We start from the raw sequence: 27,080 nt of genomic DNA, 5'->3' as shown, positions 1-27,080 counted from the left end.
CTCACGCCTGTAATCCCAGCACTTTGGGAGGCTGAGGCAGGTGGATCACCTGAGGCTAGGAGTTTGAGACCAGCCTGGCCAACATGGTGAAACCCCATCTCTACTGAAAATACAAAAATTAGCTGAGCATTATGGTGGGCACTTGTAATCCTAGTTACTTGGGAGGCTGAGGCAGGAGAATCACTTGAACCCAGGAGGCAGAGGTTGCAGTGAGCCGATATTGCGCCATTGTATGCCAGCCTGGGCGACAAAGTGAGACTCTGTCTCAAAAAAAAAAAAAAAAAAGCTCTAATGCTCAATAGCACAGTAAGACAAACATAGCTAAACAAGAATTTATAGTATAGTGTGTGTGTATATATATGTGTGTATATATACGTGTGTGTGTGTGTGTGTGTGTGTATTTTTTTTTTTTTTGAGACAGAGTCTTGCTCTGTTGCCCAGGCTAGAGTGCAGTGGCATGATCTTGGCTCACTGCAACCTCCACCTCCTGAGGTCAAGGGATTCTCCTGCCTCAGCCAGCTGAGCAGCTGCGATTACAGGTGCACACCACCACACCCGGCTAATTTTTGTATTTTTGTAGAGATGGGGTTTCACCATGTTGACCAGGCTGGTCTTGAACTTCTGACCTCAAGTGATCTGCCCGCCTCAGCCTCCCAAGGTGCTGGGATTACAGGCATAAGCCACCACGCCCAGCCTATATATCTTTCAAAATAACTAGAGGAAAAGAATTGTAATGTTCTCAACACAAAGATACATATTTGAGATGATGGTATCTCAATTACCCTAATTTGATCATTACACATTGTATATGTGTATCAAAATATCATATGTACCCCCAAAATATGGGTACATATGTACCCCCAAAATATATATAGCTATGATATATCCATAAAAAAATAGAAGGCCAGGTGTGGTGGCTTACATCTGTAATCCCAGCACTTTTTTTTTAAGACAGTGTCTTGCTCTGTTGCCCAGGATGGACTGCAGTGGTACAATCATAGTTCACTGCAGCCTCAACCTCCTGGGCTCAAGTGACCCCCCGCTTCAGCCTCCCAAGTAGCTGGGACTACAGGCACACGCCACCATATCTGGCTAATTTTAAAATTTTTTGTAGAGTTGGGGTCCCAAATGTTGCCCAGGCCCACATGCCAGCATTTTGGGAGGCCAAGGTGGGAGGACCGCTTGAGCCCAGGAGTTTGAGACCAGCCCGAGAAATATAGCGAGGCCTGTCTCTATTATAGTTTTTAAATAAAAAATAAAGTAATAAAAACACAAAAAACCTTTCCCTTGACATTATACTAAGACAACATTTTTTTTTTTTTTTTCCAAGACAGAGTCTCTCTTGTCGCCCAGGCTGGAGTGCAGTGGCGCAATCTGGGCTCACTGTAACCTCTGCCTCCCAGGTTCCAGTGATTCTCCTGCCTCAGCCTCCCCAGCAGCTAGGACTACAGGCGCACGCTGCCACGCCCGGCTACTTTTTTTTTGTATTTTTAGTACAGACAGGGTTTCACCGTGTTAGCCAAGATGTTCTCGATCTCCTGATCTCGTGATCTGTTCGCCTCGGCCTCCCAAAGTGCTGGGATTACAGGCGTGAGCCACCACGCCCGGCTTAAGCAAACAATTTTAAGGGTGATCAGCATCATAAATTAATCCCAGTCCTCGGGGAACTTAGGGGGCTGGCTCTCCTTAAGCTGAGACTTGAAAATTCTCCTTAAGCTGAGACTTGAAGCCTGAATAGAAACAACCTGAGAGAGGGTGAGGTTGACATCGGAAGATCAGGGTAAGTGGAGCTTCCTAGGCTCAGAAAAGAATTGTGCTAAGGCCAGGGTGCCTGTGGCTGGAATAGAGTGTGTGGCGGAGGGGCACACAGGAGGCAAGAACCATGTCATGTTGGCCTGGTCCTGGGCTCAGTTGTCCCTGTGGCCTGGAAGGCTCCTCTCAGAACCTCATCCTTGCTGGGCCTTGGGCTGGAGGAGAACACAGCCCAGATCTCCCAAGGGCTGGAATCTGATAACCTCAGCTGGGGACTGAGGTCTGAGATTTCCCCTCTCTTCCCCACCCTTACCCTTCTGGGTCTTCCTGGGTTCTGGACTCACCAGAACTCTCCATCCTCAGTGACCTGGTGCTGCAGACGGGCCTTCTCATCTTTGTCCACAAAGCTCCAGTCCTTCCATCTGGTGGGAAAATGGAGGAATTAAGGAAGCAGGAAGAAGGGAAGGCCTGATGTAGGTTGGGACAGGAGGTATCAGAGAAATACAAAGAGTTGCAGCTGCTGTGAACTACCAAAATGCTGACTTCACCTGTTAACCTCAGTGTGAAACCCAATAGCAATGACTTCTCACATTCTCAAGACTGAGCCCAAACTCCTTAAATGGGCTGGTGAGGGCTTGATCCTTCTCCTCATCATACTTTAAAGGTTAAGAATTGAGTTCTGGGCCGCTCGCAATGGCTCACACCTGTAATCCCAGCACTTTGGGAGGCCGAGGTGGGCGGATCACAAGGTCAGGATTTCGAGACCAGCCTGGCCAATATGGTGAAACCCCGTCCTATTAAAAATACAAAAATTAGCTGGGCGTGGTGGCGGGCACCTATAGTCTCAGCTACTCAGGAGGCTAAGGCAGAAGAATCACTTGAACCCGGGAGGCGGAGGTTGCAGTGAGCCAAGATCGCGCCATTGCACTCCAGCCTGGGTGGCACAGTGAGACTCCGTCTCAAAAAAAAAAAAAAAAAAAAAAAAAAGGGTTCTGGACATAGACAAACTGGGAGTTCCGTTTAATAATAGTGCCAGCTATGCAACCTTGGGCAGGTCACTTAACCTCTGTCAGACTCTGCTTCCTCAATTGCAAAAGGAAAATGATTATGTCACCTGTTCACAGGGCTGGGATGGGCAGATGCAATAATGCATGCAAAGCTGTTAGCATAGTGTCTGTCATATAATAAGAAACTCTGATTTACTAAGGAAAAAGGCCAAGTCTGTAAACATCTCCTTTCCTGTGCCGAGAAATAACCAAGCATTGTGCTTCTAAAGGCTGGGCAGTTTTCACACTCTCTCTCCTCACTATGGAGGCAATAAAGTGCATGTGTGTTTCAGGCTCACTGAGGAGAATTCAACTAAACTGGGTGCTCCCTGGAAAGGTAAGGCGTGGAGGAAGCGCTTGGAGTCAGTCAGAGAGCACTGCAGGGGATATGGAGATTCCTGAGACCAGGAGGAGGGATGCAGCAAAGGGAATCTCCTTGAGTGAACATCGTTGGGTCCACTTGTCTCCAGCCCCTGTGATGGCAGCATCATGGTAAGCAGGGCAGGGCTGCACACCAAGCTCTGAGGCTGGAGAACACAGCAAGGGTCCCTGCAGGTGACTTGGGCCAGTGAAGTAGACAACTGAGGAGTCACTGAGGGCCTTCCCAGAGCACAGAGCACAGTTCCAATGTCACTCCCTCCAGGTAACCTTTCTCTACGCCTCCCCTCCCACCCAAACTAGGTGCAGAGGCCCCCTCTTTGTGATCCTTACTGTGGCACTCATCTCAATTATTAGTGTGTGCTTGCCTGTCCTTCCCTGGACCTTAAACCCACAGGCACAGGGCCCACGTGTCTGTGTTCATTTCTACATTTCTACATCCCCAGGCGGGTAGCCTAGGGCCTGGCAGCAGTCAGCACTGAGGAAGTAAGGATAGGTGTAGCGTGGATAGGTGTAGCGTGCATAGGTGAAGGAAGGCATGTGAATGTCTGCAGGAGGCAGTCAGGACATGAGGATCAGCCCCTAATCACAGTGTATCAAGGGAGGCTATGGGTTCACAGAATATCCCCAGTGCCTTGACCTGTGCCTCCTATGTAGTAGGTGCCCAAGAAACATTTGCTAAACGAATGACTGAACGAACCAGTAATTACATGCTGGGCTAAGAAGTACCCAGCAGTACATAAGTACAGGAGCCGAGGGGCCCAGGCTGCCTGGGTGCGGTCCTTCTCCTCTACTGAGTCCTGCCATCCCCCTCTCGAAATAAGAGGCGCTTATGGCTCATTCAGTAATGAATTGCCTCTCATTCAGTGGAGGTAATCAGGAACCAGTGGGACCATGGAGGTTTTTCACATGTGCTGGAGCCTTCATAATATCTTCGCATGTTTGTTATTTTTGTTGCCCCCAGTCTATTCCTTTCAATGATAAGCAGTAAAATTCTTTCAAAGGGCCCTTGTGCCTTTATACAGGGACAGCACAGGTAAGGGAATCTTAGCAATGGCTCGGCACTTGCCAAAAACAGTCCCATTTACTCCTCATATCAGCCCACATGGTAAGTGCTAATAATACTGTTCCCATTTCACAGGAAAGGCAACACAAGACTCCAAGAAGGGAAGTCACTTGCCTAGCCCAGAACCCTGCATTCATACGCTTTTCCTGCCTGGACCTTCCCCACGCTTTCTGGAATCCTTCCTTTCCAGCCAATGGTTGTCAGCAAACTCTCTGGGTCCCCAGCACCCCGCTTCCACTCCTGGCCCTTCCCTGGAGCCAACACCTGTGCCCCTCTTCTCTGCGGATCATTGGTTTTGAGGGTGATTTTATACCAAGCATCTTCAATACTCTCATGCCTCAGTTCCCAACACAGCCTTGTCCCGGGCCCTGTTCCCCGCCACCACCAATCCTGTGGGGTCCCCTCACCTACCTATCACTCCAAGAACCGTTCCACTCCACCTGGCCCCAGGGATTCCGCAGCCGCACCAGCTTCACTTTCTCACCTTTGAACAGGACCTTAAGCACAGAGAAAGAGCTCTCATGCTCTGCAGCCTGTCTGGAAAGGGAATCTTCTGTCTTGCTGAGGGCTGGGACGGGGCGGGGGGCAAATCCCTTACCCGAGGGTGTTCTGCCTGGCTCTGGTCAAGGAGATTAATCACAAGTGTGCTGAGGAATGGCAGGGGGTGGGTCAGACCTTTCCTCCTGAGTCTGCCTAACTTAGGGCTTGACCATCTCCTCTCTACCTTCTAAGAGGCAATTTTCTCAGGAACATCCTGCCGTTATGAGCTTCGGGGGAGGAGGTGGGGCATAAAAAGTAGGGCCCTGCTAACAATATAAATTAGGTGTCTTCATATAAATTAGAAAAAAGGCCCCTGCTGGCCAGGCGTGGTGGCTCACGCCTGTAATCCCAGCACTTTGGGAGGCCGAGGCGGGCGGATCACGAGGTTAGGAGTTCGAGACCAGCCTGATCAACATGGAGAAACCCCCATCTCTACTAAAAATACAAAAATTAGCTGGGCATGGTGGCACGCGCCTGTAATCCCAGCTACTCAGGAGGCTGAAGCAGAAGAATCGCTTGAATCCAGGAGGTGGACATCGCAGTGAGCCGAGACCGTGCCACTGCACTCCAGCCTGGGCGACAGAGTGAGACTCCATCTCAAAAAAAAAAAAAAAAAAAAAAAAAGGAAAAAGAAGGAAAGAAAGAAAGCCAAAAGGCCCCTGCTGACTGAGGAACTACAAACAAGCAGACTTCCTCCAGTCTGCTGCAATGGGCTGATGCAGGCAACTGCCCCTCTCAGCCCACCCCTCTGTACAGGGCACAACCTGCCCAACTGTGTGCAACAGGTCACAACGTTTCTGTCTCAGACATGGCCCAGGAAAGCCCAGAAGTCCCAGAAGGAGCAAAACAGAACAGTCAGCCTCTCGTATCCATGGCTTCGGCATATAACCAATCACGGATCAAAAATATTCAAAAAAAGAAAAAATAATAATACAACAATAGAAAATAATACCAAAAAAACCCAATGCGGTGTAATAACTATTTACATAGCATTTCCATTGTGTTAGGTGTCATAAGTAATCCTGAGATGACTTAAAGTATACAGGACGATGTGCGTAGGTTATATGCAAATACGACTCCATTTTACAGAAGGGACTTGAGCATCTGCAGATTTTGTTACCGTTGGGGCTTCTGGAACCGGTCCCTGTGGCTACCCAGAGACAACTGTAGCTATCTGAACATGAGAGAACAGGAAGCTCAAGAACACATGAAACCAACTTTGTAAAAGCAAAGTTAAGTGATATTTCAATTTGTTCATTGGAAATGTTGGAAAAATTGCCATCTTTAGCACGAAAAGCAAAGATAAACCATGCACCAACTGTGGCAGGATCCACCTCTACCAGTTTCACAGGCCCCTCTGCTCCCAGGCGTGGCTTGGACCTTGAACTGAATGTCCTGATTGGAGGCAAGCTCTGCAGACAGGGAAGGGGCCCCAACAGCTAGGTCCTGACTTCAGGAGGTTAACCCAGGAGGGTGCCCTTGCCCCACCAAACCCCACCAGGCTCACCTCATCCAGCCCTGTGACAGAGTAGGCGTGACCTCTGACCAGCCCGCAGGCCATTCTTGTCTCATACTGTACCGGAATGATTGTCTGTAGAGCAGTAACCAGAGAACCCATTAGGGGCGGGGGAACAGAAGTTCTGCTGCTTGGAGGCAAAGTTCATACTAGTTCATTTTCTGGGCTCTGTGAAGACACAGACCACTCTGCTCCCTGAAAGTGTGCCTCACGACCACGAACAGACCTTCATTGGCCCTTTAAGAGTGTCAAGAGACACAGCTCCAGACAAGCTGGTCTCCCTGAGAAGGCTCTGTCCTGACCATCAGAGAGCAATGTGGATGCTGGGATGTGGGGTGGGTAACAGTGCCCCTGCCCCTCCTTTCTGGACCCCTTAGTATCCTTCAAAGGAGGAAGGGGTAGAGTTGGAGGCTGCCCTGGGCTTCAGGATCCCCCTTCCCCTAAAGCCATCCAGGGTTGACTATTCCTGGAAGAGAAAGGGGTTGAGAAAAGGGGTTAAGTGACACATATAAGTCTAGCTTTTTCTTTTTTTCTTTTTTTCTTTCTTTTTTTTTTGTTTTTTGTTTTTTGAGACAGAGTCTTGCTCTGTCGCCCAGGCTGGAGTGCAGTGGCATGATCTCGGCTCACTGCAACCTCTGCCTCCCGTGTTCCAGCGATTCTCCTGCCTCAGCCTCCTGAGTAGCTGGGATTACAGGCACATGCCACCATGCCCAGCTAATTTTTTGTATTTTTAGTAGAAACGGGGTTTCACCATGTTAGCCAGGCTGGTCTCGAACTCCTGACCACAGGTGATCTACCTGCCTCAGCCTCCCAAAGTGCTGGGATTACAGGCATGAGCCACTGCGCCTGGCCAAGTCTAGCCTTTTTCTTTACATCCCCTCACCTTCTCCACACCCACCTAGAACATAATATTCAAGAAATCAAGAGTCACAGTGCCCAGGCAGAGAATTCTAAGAAGGCCCGAGGAGATCCCTGCTCAAACATGACCGTGCCTAAGGGGTAGCTCTTCCATTTGCAGAAATTTCCAAGTTGCAGCCGTGGGGGATCCTTGGCAGAAGGGCAGGATCACTAAAGTCCCATGAGCCCTGGATAGGCTCTCTATGGCTTCCATGTGCCTACTAACGTAACAGCTTTAAAAGGAGCTTCCCGGAGCCTTGCTAGGCCACGGAATTCCTAGAGCTGTTTTCAGGGTGAGGGGTATGGGTGGAGCCAGGGCTTTTGGCATCTCAGCCTCTCCCAGATCTCAGCCTCTTCCAGATCTCAGTCCTCATGATCCAGATCATGCTCAGTAGACTGGGAGGGGGCGGGAGACTCATTAATCCTTAGTTCTAGACCTGGGAAGCTGCTTGAAATGACTCTTCTGTCATTACCTAAGCATATCATTCAACCCAGCAATTCTACTGCTGAGAATCTGTCCTATGGAAGTCACCGTGGATGTATACAAAGATGTATCTATTGGGATGTTCGTTATAGCATTTTAGAATAGTAGCAAAACAAAACAAAGAAAAAAAGAACTCAACTTTCCAATAATAGGGTATTGGGTAAATAAATTATAACATATCTGCGTGTTTGAATATTGTGTAGCTATTAAAAAATGTTACAGGAGAATACTTTGGGCACATTAAGAATATCAAACTAGGCCGGGTGTGGTGGATCACTTGAGGTCAGGAGTTCAAGACCATTCCAGCCAACATGGTGAAACCCCGTCTCTACTAAAAATACAAAAATTAGCCAGGTGTGATGGTGTGTGCCTGTAATCCCAGCTATGTCGGGAGGCTGAGGCAGGAGAATTAGTTTAACTTTGGAGGCAGAGGTTGCAGTGAACTGAGATGGCACCACTGCACTCCAGCCTAGGGAACAGAGCGAGACTTGGTTTCCAAAAAAAAAAAAAATCAAACTAACCGAAAAAAGCAGGCTGCAAAGAGGTACCTACAATATGACAATATTTTAAAAATAAAAATATAGATTCAGTGTGTGCATAGAGAAATCCTGGAAGGACATATACTAGATGTTAAGAGTGGTTATCTTTACATGGGGAAAAATATAAGTGAAATTTTCCTCTGTGTTTTTCTGTATGGCTCAGTATTCTCCAGTGAGCAGGTATAACTTATGAAAATACTAGAATATAAACTCTACAAGAGGGAGACCTTGCTTTTTCCACAAATATTGAAAAAGACGAGAGAATTTGCTTTGTTTGCTAGAGGAGTGCCTGGAACATAGTAGGAGCTCAAAAATAAGTGTTGAATGAATAAATGAATACATTAGAAGAGGAAAAATATTTCAAAATAAATCAAGTATCTTTGCTAATTCTGTCTGATAGTTCATTATGAGAGGAACTGCCTGAACCACGGAATATGCAGAAACTCCAACAGAGATTCCCCCCAAAATCCTGGTTCTTGCACCCTCTTCAGGAGCCTTGGCTGAGCAAGTTATTTCAACCCAGACCCTTGGGAGGTGCCAGGTGGGGGTGTGTGGGTAAGGCCCTGGCTGCTGAGGGGAGTCTGACACTAATAGGGCGGGGTCATGTGGGTTGGAGGGATGGTCAGTCCTGATAATCAGAGGCATACACACCCGGGTCGGTCTTTCATCTGAGCCTCTGGGGTCGAGGTCTGAGTCCTGGAGCAGCGAGTTATCCATATTCCTCACCATCCGTGCAATCAACTCCCCCATGTTCAGACCAGAAGGAGAGGTTCCATAGGTCATGTTCGTGCCATCCTGAGGCCCGACGGAGAATGTAGGGAACAACCCAGGAGAGGGAGAGAACAAACACAGAAGGGTGGAAAGGGAAGGAGAGAGGAGGAAGAGATGGGACAGACAAAGGGAGAGAGGAGAGATCAACAGAGCACGAATGGAGGAAAGACGGAGAAAAGTGATACAGAAAAAAAAGTTCATCCATGGTGTTGTGTGCTAACTGACCTTCCAAGCTGTCCATAAGGCGTGTTGGGAGAAGAAGGGGCAGGAATTCAGCTTGGGCCCCATCCTCCCCGATGGAAACCACTAAGATTATCATATCAATATACTGAGCAGCCGTCAGGGAAGGCATGCCCCCTGAAGGAGGTCTGGCCACGGGCGGCCATCTCCCTACCCTTGGCTTCTGTCTCAGTTCATAGCATTTCTTTGCACTGAAAGGCGCTGCAGGCTTAGCTTCTCCCAGGTAACAACACAAAGCCCACGTCTCAAGCGGGGAGGTGTGGTGAAAGCCCAGTGACTAGGAGGCTTTCTTAGGGAAATGGGCTCAGGTCCACAGCCAAGTACGTGGCCAGGTTAATGGGAGCGTGCTGAGACTGAGGAGCACCAGCAAGGGAGGCCTCCACTGACACAGGCCTCTGGACTGATTTCCACTGACATTCCAGGGCTTGAAATGTCCTTGACCAGTGTCTTTATTGAAAATCCCAAAGAACTGTTCTCCCTTGAGAAATTCCCAGTCCTCAAAGTTGAGAGCCAGTTCCTGCTTCCTCAAACAAAACATTCGCTCTGTCCCACACAAAAGCTCTATGCTGCCCTTCATTGGGTAAAAGGCTTCCTGACACTTGGAGCTCCCCGCCCTGTGCCCCACACCCCAGACTTACATCAATGGAGCAGCCCATGAGGGAGCCTCTCTCGATGGCTTTCTTCATGATCTTGTACATGTCACTAGGAGCATCCCTGACCTCAAAAAACTCTGTCACCCCTCCTGTGAAGTCCTCCATGGCCTCTGTGGTGTTCCCACCTTTCAGAGCTTCGTAGGAACCATGGAGCCTTAGAGAGAGGATGAAGACCAATTTGGGGTCACAGAGTTCCAGGGAACAAAACCCAGGTACCACTGCCACCAGAACTTTACCTCTTGGATGCTGTGATGTTCTTTCATCAATTCCACATTAACCCTATGAGTTCATGGGATGGAAACAATGATTCCCTTTCTTCATAATGAAGAAACTGAGCTCAAGAGGCTAAGTGACCTACCCAAGACCACAGAGAGCCAGAAGCACTGGGATTGAAACCCAGCTATCCCCACTTCCTGAGAGCTCTTTCCACTACATCCTGAATGTTGAGGAAGGGCTGCATTAAAGCCATTAGCAGCTGCCGGTGTGGTGGCTCACACCGGCAATCCCAGTGCTTCGGGAGGCCAAGGCTGGTGGATTGCATGAGCCCAAGAGTTCGAGACCAGTCTGGGCAACATGGCAAAACCCTGTCTCTACAAAAAAATACAAAAATTAACTGGGCATGGTGATGCCCGCATGTAGTCCCAGCTACTTGGGAGGCTGAGGTGGGAGGAGCACCTTGAACCCAGGAGGTCAATGCTGCAGTGAGCCGTGACTGCACCACTGCACTCCAGCCTGCATTACAGAGTGAGACCTTGTTTCAAAAAAATTTTAAAAATCCATTATTAGCATCTGGGGTGGAGCTTTTAAGTTGAGAGACAACATGACTTTATAAATCTGCTATAAGCACATGAGGTTGAGCCAAGCAAGACCCTGGGATCTGAGCTCCAGAGATACAATGCTCTGATCCAAGACTTGCAATGCCACCATGGAGGCGCAATGAAAGAACTCGCTATGGTAAGCTAAAGCTAAAGGTCTTCTATGCAAATCTTCATTTCTACTCTTAAATTTAATGTTTTTAGTTAGAGCTGTTGTTGCCTGGAACTGATCTCCAACTCTGGGTCACAGTTGGACTTGCATGCCCATACATATGCATGTATAGAGGCACATGCCTCTTCCTGTGAGTGAGGTCTCGGCTGGATTTTGCAACCCACTTTCTCACCTCTAGCCCCACCTCACATTCTAAAGCGTTGCTTACTTAGCATAAGCCTTCTCCAGCAGAGCACTCCAGAACTCATTGCGGTGGTTGGACTTGGTGAAAACCAGTTGATTGTTGTACGTTGGCAGGCAGTCATCAATAACCACGTCCACCCACTCTCCATAGCGCCAGAACTGCACAGAAGCGTCACGCACAGAGTCACATACTCAAATTACTGTTAGGAAATGTGTCCTTCCTCCACATTCCTCAGGGGGTTCTTGAATCCCAAAGCAGCATCATTTCCTGGACTCTGCATCTGGGTGCCTGTTCATCCTATTTTGTGTTTGGGGTATGTGAATCTGTCTCTAACTGGACTGGGTGCTTTTTGAGAGCTGGAAGTGAGTTACATATACTTCATGTCTTCCACAGAGTCCAGCCCAGTGATGGGTAGAGTAGGTGCTCCATGAGTGTCTTAGGATGTAAGATTTTCATTCTCCTGCTCAGCAGGTCTGGGGCAGGGCCTGGGTGTCAGCACTCTCAGGTGCCCCCAGCTGATTCAATGTGGCCAGGATTGGGAACTATGCAGTGAAGGCACTGTACTGATTTAGGTATTTCTTGATGCCAAACTGAAGAACAAGGATTGAAATGGAGGAACAAAGTGACCCAGAATCTATTCTAGCTGTAGCAGGAACATTGTTCAATCATTTCAAGTTTGGATGTCGCTCTTTTTTGAATGAATCAGTTTGAACTGAAAAGGGCCAAATGTGGTTTAGTCTCCTTTTCAATGGCACTTTCTCCCTCATTGAAATGAGAACAGAAATCTATTTGATATTTGTATTTAAGGCCCTTTAGATCTGAGACCCTTTAAATATGCCATGTTCCCAAGGCAGCAGGAGGGGGAGTCTGAGCCTGGAGACAGACCTTTTCTGAGGCTTTCCGTGCTGAGGTGCAAGACCAGGGGAGCAAGAACTGATAATGTGGGTCATCCTGGGACATGAGGGAGCCTTTGAAGCTGGAGACAGGCTGACTCCCCAGCATCCTGGAACCTACGAGACCCTCACAGGTAGAATTCAGTTTGGTTCTGCTCTAGCACCAGCTCTATGCCAAGGTGACTGGGACCCAGAAAATTTCCAGTAGCTGGATGGATTCTAGAACCATCAGATTCAGTTCTAGGGCAAACAAGAAGCCTGATCCCCAGGTTAAGCAGACTCTTCTTCCAGGGCTTGGAAGAGAGGAGTGATAGCCTTGGTACCGCCATACCTTAGAGAGGAAGAAGTATACAGAAGCCCTGGACAGGGGTTCCTGTACAACCTGAAGGGTCCTGTGGTGTCACAGTGCTAATATCTTAGGGACCTACTTGAGAAGGGCTGCAGGCAATAACAGCAGCCAGACAGCTGCAAAGACAAAAACAGACCCACAGTAAACAGGATGTCTTCCTGTCTTTCTGGGACATAGTGGAAGGTGGTGGGGGAGGGATTAGGGAGCCAGAGATAAGCAACTGCTTCCTCCCAGGCTTGAAGCCTTAAGGGGGTCCGTGCCGACTGTTGCCGCTGCGGGTAGATGGGTGGGAAGTTTCCTCCAGCTTCTGGGAAGTCAAGGCCAGGAGACCAGCAGGGGGTGGCCTGCAGCTGGCCCTCTTAACTACACTCTCATGACCTCACCTGGAAGTGGAAGATCCCTGCGTAGTTTTCGATGAAACTTTGATCATGGGGTATGACTCGGAAAAGAAGGTGCTGGTTCAGGGTCAGGCAGGCAATGGCTGCGAGAAACCAGCAGTCCCCTGCAGGCAGACACAGGGCACAGATCGTGAGCACTCCTGCTCCTCCTGGGAAGAAAAAGCCCCAATCCCAGCCAGCCACTCCACTTCCCTGAACGGGGACTCCCTTGGTGCCCACTCTCCTACTTCCAGATCTGACCTTACAGAGGTGTCAACCCAGGGAAGGAGAATTGGACAGGAATTCCTTGACAATATGATCAACAGGTAACTTACTCCCTTGTGACTAGACATTTTCCTCAAGGCTGCAGGCAGTTCCTCCAACTGCAATATAAACTCACTTCCTTTTTAGGCCTCAATGGAGACAGAGCAGTAGGTGATCATAACTGGGTTGTTCTTCCTAACACCTGTAGGAAATCTGCCCTGCCCCGTGCCTTTGCAATGTGAGTCCAATTCCTCTTCTGACTTCAGCGAAGACTGAGCATCAGAGAACCATCCACCAAGATGATTTGTATTGGAAGGAAGGCCAGGTAGGCAGCTGCCCTGGAACCCGTCTATAGGGGGCAGTAAGACATTGCTGGCAACGGAATGAGCTCGGGACGTTTTCTTATTCTCTGAACTTCTTTTCTGACAGAGTACTGTATGTAGTTGGAGCTAACACTTTGCTCTCTTTCTTTCTCTCTCTCTCTCTCTCTCTGTGTGTGTGTGTGTGTGTGTGTGTGTGTGTGTATAATAGGGGGTGTACCTGGTCACAGAGCTGCCTTCTAAGGAGGATGGGTTAAGTGAAATGCAACTGAGAGTGTGCAGGGGAGACTGAGAGCTGCCTGCAGCCACTCTCCCCTACCCTCCTTGGAAGCAGCCAGTCTTTCCTTGGAAAGAGGTTATTGGTTTGAAGGTCCCAGATTATTATGCCCAGGGCTCTGCAGGAAGCCTTCCCCCAGGTGCAGGAACCCAGATATTCATCTGATTTATTCTCAGCCTCCCCTTCTGGAATGAAATAAGCCAAATTCCTTTGGTCTTAGGTGCCCGCTTTTCCTCAAATTTAAATTGTTTCTGTTGATGTTCTCTCCAATTTTACTTCACAGAGCTTGCTTATAGTCCACACCAAAGACAATACTTTCTGAACAAGAGGTCGAGAGAGAGGAAGATCAGATGGAGCAGTCAAGCTAACCAATCAAACAGAAAATTGGATGCTCATCCACATGGTGGATGCCATCTTTGTGGAAAGACTCTTTTAAGATGGAGCTATGCTGGGGCAATTTAAACAAGGGTTCCAGTTACAAGTGCTTTCCTTGGCGATGCCTTTTGTGTGTGTATCTAGAATCTCCATGCCCAAGGGGCATGCTTGGTGCACAGTCACAGAGCTGTCTTCCAAGAAAGAAGATACAGTGAAAAGCAGGGCTTTTGTCATGCTGAGTGGGGTATGTTAAGTGTCCTTGAGATACTGGAGAGGAGGCCACAGGATGCAGATACCCCCTGTGATGCATGGCAGAGTGCTAAAGAGGCATGTAGGAGGAAATGAAGCAATCGCCAGCATGTAAATAAACGACCATAAAGCAACTGTTAAAAAAAATCTTCCAAAAAGTTACTGGAAGCAAGCACAGATTGTCCCTTTACCTCCTGGAAGGGGATCACACCTTGTAATCACCCCTTGATCATCTGGCAGGATCTGACCTGAGGCACTTTCCTACCTAGCTCTCCTTGACAGATGTCAGTTCTGTTGGCTCCATCAATGATAAATCGGGGATTCTCGCAAATTTCCTGTGAAACAAAAAGGAAATGACCAGGTAAGAATAACAGTAGATAGACAGATAGATAGATAGGTATTTTTTTGAGACGGAGTCTCACTCTGTCGCCAGGCTGCAGTGCACTGGTGCAATCTTGGCTCACTGAAACCTCTGCCTCCGGGGTTCAAGCGATTCTCCTGCCTCAGCCTCTCGAGTAGCTGGGACTACAGGCATGCGCCACCATGCCCGGCTAATTTTTGTATCTTTAGTAGAGATACGGTTTCACCATGTTGGCCAGGATGGTCTCCATCTCTTGACCTTGTGATCCACCCGCCTCGGCCTCCCAAAGTGCTGGGATTACAGATGTGAGCCAACGCGCCCGGCCGCAGTAGCTATTATTTATTGAGTTCCATTATGTAGTGTTCCTGATAGTATTCCATTTGGCCCTGTGAAGAGAATACTATCATTGTTATTTTTCAGATAAGGAAACTGAGGCCCAGAGAGGTTAAGAAACTCGTGCAAAGACACACAGCTAGTAAGTAGCAGAAGCCAGAAACATGCCTCCTTTTTACATTGTCCCATGCTGCTTCCCACACTGTCATACTATCCGAGTAAGGATGCACCTTGAGAGTTAGGGCAGTGTCGGCTGGGCGCGGTGGCTCACACCTGTAATCTCAGCACTTTGGGAGGCCAAGGCGGGTGGATCACTTGAGGTCAGGAGTTCGAGACCAGCCTGGCCAACATAGTGAAACCCTGTCTCTACTAAAAATACAAAAATTAGCCAGGCGTGGTGACAGGTAATCTCAGCTACTTGGGAGGCTGAGACAGGAGAATCAAAATAATAATAATAATAATAAATTAACAAAAATAAATAAAATATAGATTCAGTGTTTTGTATTGTTTTTGAGACAGAGTCTCACTGTGTCGCCAGGCTGGAGTGCAGTGGGCGACACAGGCTGGAGTACAGTGGCGCGATCTCGGCTCACTGCAAACTCCGCCTCCCAGGTTTAAGCAATTCTCCTGCCTCAGCCTCCCGAGTAGCTGGGACTACAGATGTGTGCCACCATGCCTGGGTGGTTTTCATATTCTTAGTAGAGAGAGATGGGGTTTTGCCATGTTGGCCAGGCTGGTCTCGAACTCCTGACCTCAAGTGATCTGCCAGCCTTGGCCTCCCAAAGTGCTGGGATTACAGGCGCGAGCCACCGCGCCAGGCTAGTGATCTGGTTTTAGCCCCATTCTTCTCAGCTTCATGGAGTCTTGGCATTCCTGTGACACAGTTCAAACAGGGTCTCTCTCTCCACCTTCCCCCAACTCCCATCACAACAACCCAATATACCCAAGTGAGCTGAAGCTCCTGCACTCAGGGGTGTATCCCCCTAGTAGATGGAAAGTCTTGCTTATGCTACACCCCACAGCATGCGTCCCATCTGCAACTCTGAGTGCAATGGAAGGATAAACCAAAACAATCGTTTTCAAAAACGTTTACCTATATGGGGAGGGAAGGAATAAGGTGGTAGAAATAGGGATGGAAGTAGAACTCTGAATATAACTGTTTAAAAATAGTTTTGACTTAGGAATCATGTAAAGTTTTAAATAATTAAGAGCCAAAATTAAAGAAAAAATTATTTTAAAAAGCCATCTGTAAAAGCTGAAAGCAAACCGAAGCAAAGGGACCTAACTGCATAACCATTCACAGAAAAATAATTACTTCAAGTCACTTAAAATGTAACATTTTGGCTGTCTATCCCTTTTGGAATATATCCTAAGGACAAAAACCAAAACCATAAAGAAATATGAACCTTGAATGTTATGAAGATACTAAGAAATATGAACCATAAGAAATAATAATATTGTCCAGGTGTGGTGGCCTACACCTGTAATCCCAGCACTTTGAGAGGCCAAGGTGGGAGGATCATTTGAGGCCAGGAGTTCGAGACCAGTCTGGGCAACATAGTGAGACCCCGTCTCTATAAAAAATAAAAGGATTAGTTGGACATGGTGGCGCATGCCTATAGTCCCAGCTACTTGGGAGGCTGAGGTGAGAGAATCGCTTGAACCCGGGAGGCAGAGGCTGCTGTGAGCCAAGACTGCGCCACTGCATTCCAGCCTGGGCGACAGAGTGAGGCTCTGTCTCAAAAAAACAAAAACAAAAACAAAAAACCCCACTATAATTTGAAAATATCTTTCCTTAAATAAAAACACATACTTAATACTACATATTGATTGAAAGGGCAAATTGAATATTGACCCAGAATGACCAACGTGAATATACATTCTAGAAAATTACTGGGATTCAAAGAAAAAAAAAAACATTGGACATCTAGGGAGAAAGAACAAGTGACTTTTAAGGGGAAAACATTAGATTATTATCAGACTTTCCAGTAGCAAGGCCTTTTTATGCCAGAAGAAATTGGAGCAGTATATTTAAGATGCTCAAGGAAAGAAAATGTGAACCAAGGATTTATACACAATATGACTTCCTTTATTCATTTCAAGAATAAGGGATGTGGGCAAACTTTTATAATACATAAGAATTCAGGGAATATTGTTCTCATGAGCTCTTCCTGAGGAATATACTAGAGAATAACCTTCAGACAACCAGGTATAGAAGGACACTAACATAAGGACTGAGAATAAGTAGTCAGTATTTCGTTATTTGTAGATTTAAAATTACATGATGGCCGGGTGCAATGACTCACACCTGTAATCACAGCATTTTGGGAGGCTGAGGTGGGCAGATCACGAGGCCAGGAGTTCGAGACCAGCCTGGCCAACATGACGAAACCTCGTCTCTACTAAAAATACAAAAATTAGCCAGGCGTGGTGGCTCATGCCTGTAGTCCCAGCTACTCGGGAGGCTGAGGCAGGAGAATTGCGTGAGCCTGAAGGCAGAGGTTGCAGTGAGCCAAGATTGCACCACTGCACTCCAGCTTGGGCGACAGAGTGAGACTCTGTCTCAGAAAAAACAAAAACCCAACAAAGTACATGATGATTAAAGGGAGGATGTAAAGTATGTAATGTATTGCCTATAGTGTTCAGGCAATGAACAACTATTTAAAACCATTTTAAATGAAAGCAGAAAGAAGAAAGCCTATGGAAAGACTGTAAACTGTTTTCAGGAATTATTTTGGTAGTGATATTATTAATATTGTTATTCTGCAGCTTAATCAGACAAACAAAAGTAGAGGAAATTCATTGCCAGCAGACCTGCCATGCAAGAAATGTTAAAAGAAGTTCTTTAGGGAGAAGAAAAGTGATATAGGTCAGGAACTTGGACCCACATAAAGAAAGGAAGAGCACTGGAGAGGAAATAAATAAATGAAGATAAAATAAAATCTTGATTTTAAATTCTTAATCTAAAGGGTAACTTAGTTAAATCATAATAAAAATAATGTATTGGGCAATTATAGCTTACAGATAAGAGAAACAAATGACAGTAATGTCATAAGCAAAGAAAGGAAGGAAATGGTAATACTTTGTTCTCTGTTATAAAGTACCTAGAGTACAAACTAAATGGTATAGTGTTATTTGAGGGTGGACTTGGTTGAAAACGTATATTGGAAACTCTAGCATGACCACTAGAATTGAAAAAATAAATATAATTGATACACCAAGAGAGGAGATAAGGCCGGGTGCCGTGGTTCACACCTGTAATCCCAGCACTTTGGGAGGCCAAGGTGGGCAGACTGCTTAAGCTCAGGAGTTTGAGGCCAGCCTGGGCAACATGGCAAAACCCCATCTTTACAAAAAAAAAAAAAAAATACATATATATATATGGGGAAGGTGGGGGGAGAGACCCCGTTTGAACTGTGTCACAGGAATGCCAAGACTCCATGAAGCTGAGAAGAATGGGGCCATATATATATATATATACACACACACACATATACATACATATATATATACACATACATATATATACATACACACATACACACACACCCACACACACATACACACATATTAGTTTGGCATTGTGGCATGCACCTGTAGTCCCAGCTACTCAGGAGGCTGAGATAGGAGGATTGCTTGAGCCCAAGAGGCGGAGGTTGCAGTGAGCCAAGATCATACCACTGCACTCCAGCCTGGGTGACAGAAGCCAGACCCTGTCTCAAAAAAAAAAAAAAAAAAAAAAAAGACAAAAAAGAAGAGGTAAAAGGATAAAATAGGATAAAATATAAAACTTTCAGTTAAATCAGAGAAGCCAGAAAAAGGGGCAGGGACAAGAACAAATGCAATAAATGGAAATCAGTTATAAACATGTAGGTAGTAATCTAACTATATTATAATCACTTACATGTGAATGATCAAAATACACCAATTAAAAGACAAAGGCTGTGAAAGTGGATAAAAACACGACTCAACTATATGTTGTCTGCAAGAAACCCACTTTATTTATTTATTTTTTTGGGACAGAGTTTCGCTCTTGTCGCCCAGGCTGGACTGCAATGGCGCAGTCTCCGCCTCTCCGTTTCAAGCAATTCTCCCACCTCAGCATCCTGAGTAGCTGCGATTACAAGCATGCACCATCATGCTCGGCTAATTTTGTATTTTTAGTAGAGATGGGGTTTCACCATGTTGGCCAGGCTGGTCTCAAACTCCTGACCTCAGGTGATGTGCCCGCCTTGGCCTCCCAAAGTGCTGGGATTACAAGCGTGAGCCACCATGCCTGGCCAAGAAACCCACTTTAAATATAAAAACTCATAGATAAAGAAGGATATATCATGCTAACAATAATCAAAAGAAAGTCGGAGTTGTATTAATTTCAGAAACAGCAGACTTCAGAACAAGGACAATTATCAGAGATAAGGAGAGGCATTACATATAGATGAAAAGGTCAATTGGTCAATTTTCCAAGAAGACATACAATCCTAAATGTGTGTGCACCTAACAACAGTGTCAAAATACATGAGGCAAAGAGTGATAGAACTGAAAGGAGAAATAGACAAATCCAGTATTATAGTTGGTGATGTCAACACTCTCTTTCAGTAATTATAGATCAAGCAGGCAGGCAGAAAAGCAATAAGGATATTGTTGACCTGAACAACACTATCAACCAACTGGATCAAATTGACATTAATAGAATTCTACATCCAACAATAGCAGAACAAACCATTTTCTCAAATTCACAGGTAACAAGTCAGTAAGATAGAACACATTCTGAGCCATAAAACACACCTTAACCAATTTTTTTTTTTGAGACAGAGTCCCTCTCTGTCACCCAGGCTGGAGTGCAGTGGTGCGATCTTGGCTCACTGCAACCTCTACCTCCCGGTTCAAGCGATTTTCCTGCCTCAGCCTCCTGAGTAGCTGGGATTACAGATGCATGCCACCATGCCTGGCTAATTTTTGTATTTTTAGTAGAGACGGGGTTTCATCATGTTGGTCAGGCTGGTCTCGAACTCCTGACCTCATGATCCACCTGCTTCAGCTTCCCAAAGTGCTAGGATTATAGAGGTGCGCCACTGCGTCCGGCAACCAATTTAAAAGAATAGAAAGCCTACAGTGTCTTCACAGACCACAGTGGAATGATACTCGAAATCAATAACAAAAAGATAGTTGAAAAATCCCAAATTATTTGGAAACCAAACAACACAGTTCTAAATAACACAAGCATCAAAGAAGAAATTTCAAAAGAACTTACAAAATGTTTTTAACTAAGTGAAAATAAAAATATAACATCAAAATTTGTGGGATGCAACAAAAGCAGTGTTTAAAGGGAAAGTTATAGCATTAAATGCATAAGTTAGAAAAGAAAGAAAAGAAAAATCAATAAGCAATATTCCATCTTAGTACACTATAGAAGAGATATTTAAGCCTAAAGCAAGCAGAAGAAAAGAAACAATAAAAAATCAGAGCAGAAATGAATGAAATAAAAAACAAGAAAACAATAGAAAGTCAATGAAAACAAAAATGGTTCTTTGGAAAGATCAACAGAATTGATAAACCTTTAGCCATGCTAAACAAGAAAAATAGAAAACACAAATTACTAATATTAAAAATGAAGGAGAAGTTATCACTTTTGGGAGTTCAGTCAGGCTGGTGGGAAAAATTTTAAGATGAATTTATAGGATATAAACACAAACCCTCTTGGAAGGCCTAGAGGTTTGCATAAAGTGTTTGGCTGAAGGCAGCCGAATCCACTTAATAGCTTAGGGCACAGATACATAGGAATGTAGACGAGTTTATCTAAAGAGCTTGTTTACTCATGTGATCCTAAAACTAACTTTTGATCACTCACAGCAGGATAGCTCCCCCCGGGGTGGGGGCAACCAGATTAATTACCCACAGGTGTATTGACTCAAAGCCTTTGTCATTAAAACTGTGCTAAATAAATGCCCACAGGGCTAGCTAGTCAGGGCCGTGGCTGCTGACTCTTCACAGCACCTTCCTTAGTGTCTGTGAGCGGCTTGGACCCCTAGCTGCTCTTTCACTAAATATCGGTGTCTTGGTATGTTATTCATCCGTTGCACGAGCTGGGGTCTGCAGGACAGACTCCTGCAATCACTACTGAACTTCTGGACATTAAAGGGATAATAAGGGAATATATGGACAGCTCCATGCTCACAAATTTGATAACAGGTGAAACTGACAAATTTCTTGAATGACAAAAGCTACCAAAATTCATTCGAGGATTAGATAATCTGAATAGCGCTATACCTATCAAGAATATTGAGTCAATAATTAATAACCCTCCAAAAAAGAAGGCACCAGAACCAGATGGTTTCACTAGTGAATTCTACCAAATATTCAAGGAAGAAATAATATGAATTTTCCACAATATCTTCCATAAAATAGAAGCAGAGGGAACACTTCCTAACTCATTCTATCAGGCCAGCATTATCCTAATATGCAAGCCAGTAAAAGATACTCTAATAAAGGAAAACTACAGACCAATATCTGTTATGAACATAGAAGCAAAATCCTCAACAAAATATGAGCAACTCAAATACAACAATGTATAAACAGACACCATGACCAAGTGGGATTTATTTGAGGTACAAGGTTTGTTCAACATTCAAAAATCAATTAATGTAATTTACCACATCAACAGGCTAAGAAAAGCAATTATATAACCATATTAATTGATGGAGAAAATGCCCTTGACAAAATCTGACACCCATTCATGATTTAAAAAAACCTCTCAGCTAACTAGGAAGAGAGGAGAATGTCCTCAACTTGGTAACGATCATCCGCTTTCAAAAATAATAACAGCTAACTTCATACTTAAGGGTGAGAAACTAGATGCTTTCCCCTTAAGACTAGGAACAAAGCAAGATGTCCTCCTGTACCACTCCTATTCAGTGTCCTACTGGAAGTCCTAGCTAATGCAACAAGATAAGAAAAAGAAATGAAAGATATAAATATTGGAAACAAAAAAAAAAAACTATCTTTATTTACAGATGACATGATTGTCTATGTAGAAAATTCCGAACAAATGACCCAAAAAAATCCACTGGGAACTAATAAGTGAGTATAGCTCAGTTGCAAGATTCCAAGTTAGTATATAAACACCAATTAGTTTTCTATATACCAGCAATGAACAACTGGAATTCGAAATTTAAAAATATTCCTTTTATATTAACACACAAAGCCAAGAAATATTTAGTTATGTCAGTGTGAACTCATGTTTAGCTTAGTATAGATACAAATGGCTTTATACAGAAATATTTACAGATATGTGAGATGGTTATACATAGAAATATTATAGATATGTGTATATAGCTGGCTTAGTACACACACATATCTCCTTTCTCTACAAGCTGAGAGGAACAGAAGCAATCATACTCCGGTAGCAATGAGCCAGATCTTGATATCTAATACCTTTTTCAATAAAAGAAACCAGTGCTCCTTGGAGAAATGACTGATTCTAGGATTGAGGCAGGAGATACACATTATGGGCTGGTAGTGCCAGAAAGTAAGAAAGTGCTCAAGGAAAAAAAAAAACCCACAAACAATTAGGGTATGTTAAATAGACACAGGAGCCAACTGAGAGCTCCCAGTGAAGAAAGCTGGGACAACCTAAGCAACAAAATAAAGCAGTATTGGATTACGACTTAAAATAAAAAGCAAGATCCATGAGTCCATATTGATATAAACAAGTGACTGAATAAATAAACAAATGGGGAGAATAGACAAAGCTCCCATGCCGAATGATTCCCAATAATTGATGCAGATCCTCTGCCCTCAAGAGGGTGGAGCACAATTCCCCCTTGCTTAAGTATGGGCTTATGCTTAGTGTCTTGCTTCCAGAGTATAGTATGAAAAGAGGGGAAGAAGTACTTCACAGTAAAGAAACCTGACAAGCACTACTTCAGCCACATGACCAAGGTCAACACCACAATGAGAAGGCATGTTTATTGCCCGCATCCTTGATATATAATGTGACAAAAACGGCACTTTACCCTGTGGTCTTCCTCCCCCAAACCCTTAAGCCCATAAGGAAAAAAAACTGCAGACAAATGCCAATTGAGGGTCATTATGTTACAGAATACCTGACCAGTACTCTTTAAAAAACTGTGAAGGTCATAAAGCACCAGAGAAGGCAGAGATACTGTCACAGCCAAGAGAAGGCTAAGGAGACGTTACTACTAAATGTAATGTCATATCTTGGGTGGGATCTTGGAACAGAAAAAGGACATCAGACAAAAAACTAAGGAAAAGTATGGACTTCAGCTAATAATAATATATTAACACTGGCTAATTTAATTGTAGCAAATGTACTGTACTAATGCAAGATGTTGGTAATAGGAAGAAATGGCTGCAAGGTATATGAGAACTCTGTACCATCTTCACAATTTTTTCCTGTAAATCTAAAACCATTCTGAAATTTACAGTTTATTTAAAAAATAGATATAAATATTTCTAATAGTTTTTTCATCCACTCCAATGGATCATCTTGCAGATCTACTGGGCTGTATATGCCCTCCTCAGAGCCTACTGGTCTAGAGAGTTTCTTGCCTGCTCTAAATGCAGTGAACCCTTTCTGGAGCTCTAAGCCTCTCCAAGCAGGAAGAAGGGCCTTGTGCTACACACTCCCAAGCACTTTCACCTACTCAAGTTGACACAAGGGGCTTCTCGGTTGCACCATAAGGTAGCCTGACACAAACTGCTTCATCCTGTAAGGAGTCTGGCTGCTCAGCACGGACCTTTCTGTTTAAACAGAAGCGACAGCACATGAATGAACAAGCCTTAGGTGAAAGATTAAGAAGGCAGGTCTCCATCCTTCCATTTCTTTACTGTTCACCACCTTCTACAGAACTCTCCCTGAAACTGTGAGCCTTAGTACTTCTAACCACTCTACTCTCCCACCCCAAAACACCTGCTCTGAAAAAGAGACATGAGACCAGGTGAAATGGATCTTGCCTGTAGTCCCAGCACTTTGGGAGGCCTAGGCAGGAGGATTGCTTGAGCGGAGGGGTTTGAGACCAGCCTGGGCAACATAGTGAGGCCCCATCTCTATAAATAAATAAATAAATAAATAAATTTTTATTTAAACAAATAAAAATGTGGTGGCACATGCCTGGGGTCCTAGCTACTTGGAAGGCTGAGGTGTGAAGTGGGATCACTGTTTGGGCCTGGGGGGTTGGGGCTGCAGTGAGCTATAATCAAGCCACTGCACTCCAGCCTGGGTGACAGAGCAAGTCTCCCTCTCAAACAAAAAAAAAAAAAAAAAAAAGAGACATGATATTCGATTACAATGCATTAGCTCCCTAAAAATATTTACGATTTCAGGGACCCATAAAGTATTATAATAATCTCTAGCTCAGGAATAGAAAATAACATCTCCAGTTTCAGGACGAAGCAGAAAGGTATTTTGGATAAAGAGACCCTTGATAAGTCAATTGTCCAGAGGAGGTATCCATGGCCTCAGGCTCTGGACCACTTGGCTTCTTGTTCCCCAAGAGCTGGCTCCTGAAGTCCCATCCCCTCCATCCCTACCTTTGGCCTTTTCCATGTGATGGCCTAAATCTTGGTTTTGTGGCTCAGCTCATGGGAGGCCAGGGCCTGAACACCTGCTAGGAACACACAATCTTCAAAGAGGCACTTCTGGGCCAGACATCTTTGAGAACAACAAAATCCTGCCCCTCAAACTTGAGGGGCTGTGCGATGGTGCCCTCTCCATTTCTCCTGTCCCTCTCTTGGATCACACAGTCACAGAAGAATCCTGACAGCAGGTAGGGCATGGCGAATGCTCTGGGAGTAGAGCTGGGCCTTCCCTGCTGCCTCTTTCCCACTGCGCCCTCAGTCCAGGCCTAATCCTCTTATGAATGGCCTGGAGCCTATATAGCTCTTCCACCTTCAGCAGCACCATGCATGGTCAGAGTCAGCAGCTTTGACTGGAGGCCCCTGAGCCCATGGTCTAGGGGCAACTCTGAGAGGGAGCCAGGGAGGGGAGAGATAGTTCCAAGGACAGCCTCAGGACAGACCGCAGTGGTCTGAGGACCTTTAGGGCACCTTCATCACCCCTTGCTGGGATTCTTCCTCTAAAAAGAAAATATTACTATAGTTACAGAGAGGCTTACTTTGTCTCAGCAAAAGATGTTCATGCCTTTGACACTGGTGATCAAAGGGCTATAGCATGGGGCCTTCTGATATACTAATCCTATACAGGCTACTGAATGCATAGGAGGAATCTGCTCCATGCCATTGTTTGGGGGTAATGACGCCTTCACACTCCTGATGTCCCTGGCCCACCCCTCAAAGACCTTGACCAGTCATTTAGGGACTCTCATCTGTGAAAATGATGCAGAGGGTAGGTAACTTGACTGCAGATGGAAGTCCCTGTTAGAGTAGGTCCCAGTGGCAGTGAGCAGATATCCATTGTTGCAAATTCAGGACCTTTAGGGCAGAGAATGTGGTGGATGGGGAAAGCAGATGAATGTGTGTCATGTGGGAATTATATTCATAAGAAAGCCCAGCCTTTTCAACTTTCACTGTGCTTAAATAGGCAGCTCTAATGTAAGAGCAGGGAGCTGACATGGGAGGAAACTTAGGCCTGGCAGCTTGCCCGCTAGGAGGACGCCCAGTCTCCCTGTCTGCTCATGAACGCCTGACGGCCTTTGTCTACTCTGTGCTTCTCAAAGTGTGATCTTTGAACTTCATGCATCAGAATCATCTCGTCTGCCAGTTGAAAATACAGATTCCCAGGGCCCATCCCAGACCTGAGGATTTGGTAGGGGTCTGGGACTCTGCATTTTGAATAGGCTCACCAGGAGAGTCTTATGTCCACTAAAGTTGAAAACCAATGACTTTACTTATTTATTTATTTATTTTTGAGATAGGGTCTTGCTCTGTCACCCAGGCTGGAGTGCGGTGGCATGATCTCGGCTCACTGCAACCTCCACCTCCTGGGTTCAAGCAATTCTCCCGCCTCAGCCTCCCAAATATCTGGGATTACAGGCACCCAGACACCACCATGCCTGGCTAATTTTTGTATTTTTAATAGAGATGGGGTTTCACCATGTTGGCTAGGCTGGTCTTGAACTCTTGACCTCAGGTGATCTGCCCGTTTCAGCCTCCCAAAGTGCTGGGATTGTAGGTGTGAGCCACCGTGGCTCGTTGAAACCATGACTTTGGCATTACAGGGTAAATAATAGCTTAAAATAATTTTTTTTGTTGTTGAGATGGAGTGTCCCTCTGTCACCCAAGCTGGAGTGCAGTGGCACGATCTCGGCTCACTGCAACCTCCACTTCCTGGGTTCAACTGATTCTCCTGCCTCAGCCTCCCAAGTAGCTGGGATTACAGGCACCCACCATCATGCCTGGCTAATTTTTGTATTTTTAGTAGAGACGAGGTTTCACCATGTTGGCCAGGCTAGTCTTCAAGTCCTGACTTCAGGTAATCCACCTGCTTCGGCCTCCCCAAGTGTTGGGATTACACGTGTGAGCCACCGCCTGGGTGAAAGAATGAGACCCTGACTCAAAAAAAACAACAAAAAAAGTGACTTTTGTTTAACCATTTTTGTTAAAAGATGCCTAGGAATAAATCTGACAAAAGATGTTCAAGGCAGGCTGGGCGCAGTGGTTCACACCTGTGATCCCAGCACTTTGGGAGGCCAAGGGTGGAGGGTCACCTGAGGTCAAGAGTTTGAGACTAGCCTGACCAACATGGTGAAATTCTGTCTTTACTAAAAATACAAAATTAGCCAGGCATTATGGTGCATGCCTATAATCCCAGCTACTTGGGAGGCTGAGGCAGGAGAATTGCTTGAACCTGGGAGGTGATGTTTGCAGTGAGCCGAGATTGCACCATTGTACTCCAGCCTGGGCAACAAGAATGAAACTCCATCTCAAAGAAAAAAAAATGTTAAAGATGTCACTAAGAAAATTATCAAACTTTTATTAAAAGACACCTATTTAAATGGAGAAACATCCCTGCTTCATGGATAGGAAGACTCAATATTGTCAAGATGTGTATTCTTCCCATATTGATTCAATGTAACTGCAATAAAAATCCCAACAGCCTTTTTTTTTGAATTTTTAAGATTTCTTTTTTATTTTTTTAAGATGGAGTCTTGCTCTGTCACCCAGGCTAGAGTGTAGTAGTAGGATTTTGGCTCATTGCAACCTCTGTCTCCTGGGTTCAAGCGATTCTCCTGCCTCAGCCTCCCGAGTAGTT

General features: G+C 45.4%; 1 protein-coding gene across 9 annotated transcripts in view; it reads right to left on the bottom strand.

The window, feature by feature from the left end:
• The window catches only part of LOC101139167 (neutral alpha-glucosidase C), a 139,049-nt gene that overhangs the window by 13,264 nt on the left and 98,705 nt on the right, over positions 1 to 27,080 (bottom strand). For 6 of the 9 annotated variants that reach the window (XM_055363484.2, XM_063698939.1, XM_055363483.2 and 3 more), the window contains 8 exons: positions 14,423 to 14,492; positions 12,679 to 12,797; positions 11,078 to 11,211; positions 9,868 to 10,036; positions 8,870 to 9,013; positions 6,290 to 6,373; positions 4,654 to 4,739; positions 2,097 to 2,174 (listed from right to left, as the gene is read on the bottom strand). In XM_055363484.2, the coding sequence (XP_055219459.2) occupies positions 2,097 to 2,174; positions 4,654 to 4,739; positions 6,290 to 6,373; positions 8,870 to 9,013; positions 9,868 to 10,036; positions 11,078 to 11,211; positions 12,679 to 12,797; positions 14,423 to 14,492 (884 nt within the window). Of the gene's footprint in view, positions 1 to 2,096; positions 2,175 to 4,653; positions 4,740 to 6,289; positions 6,374 to 8,869; positions 9,014 to 9,867; positions 10,037 to 11,077; positions 11,212 to 12,678; positions 12,798 to 14,422; positions 14,493 to 27,080 lie in introns of those variants that run through there. The other 3 variants (XR_010131168.1, XR_010131171.1, XR_010131170.1) reach the window with 1 other exon arrangement.

Source organism: Gorilla gorilla, chromosome 16, assembly GCF_029281585.2.
Source record: "Gorilla gorilla gorilla isolate KB3781 chromosome 16, NHGRI_mGorGor1-v2.1_pri, whole genome shotgun sequence".
Classification (NCBI taxonomy): Eukaryota; Metazoa; Chordata; class Mammalia; order Primates; family Hominidae; genus Gorilla; species Gorilla gorilla.
The sequence above is the reverse complement of the archived record's forward strand: the minus strand, read 5'-3'. Positions and strand labels throughout refer to the sequence as shown.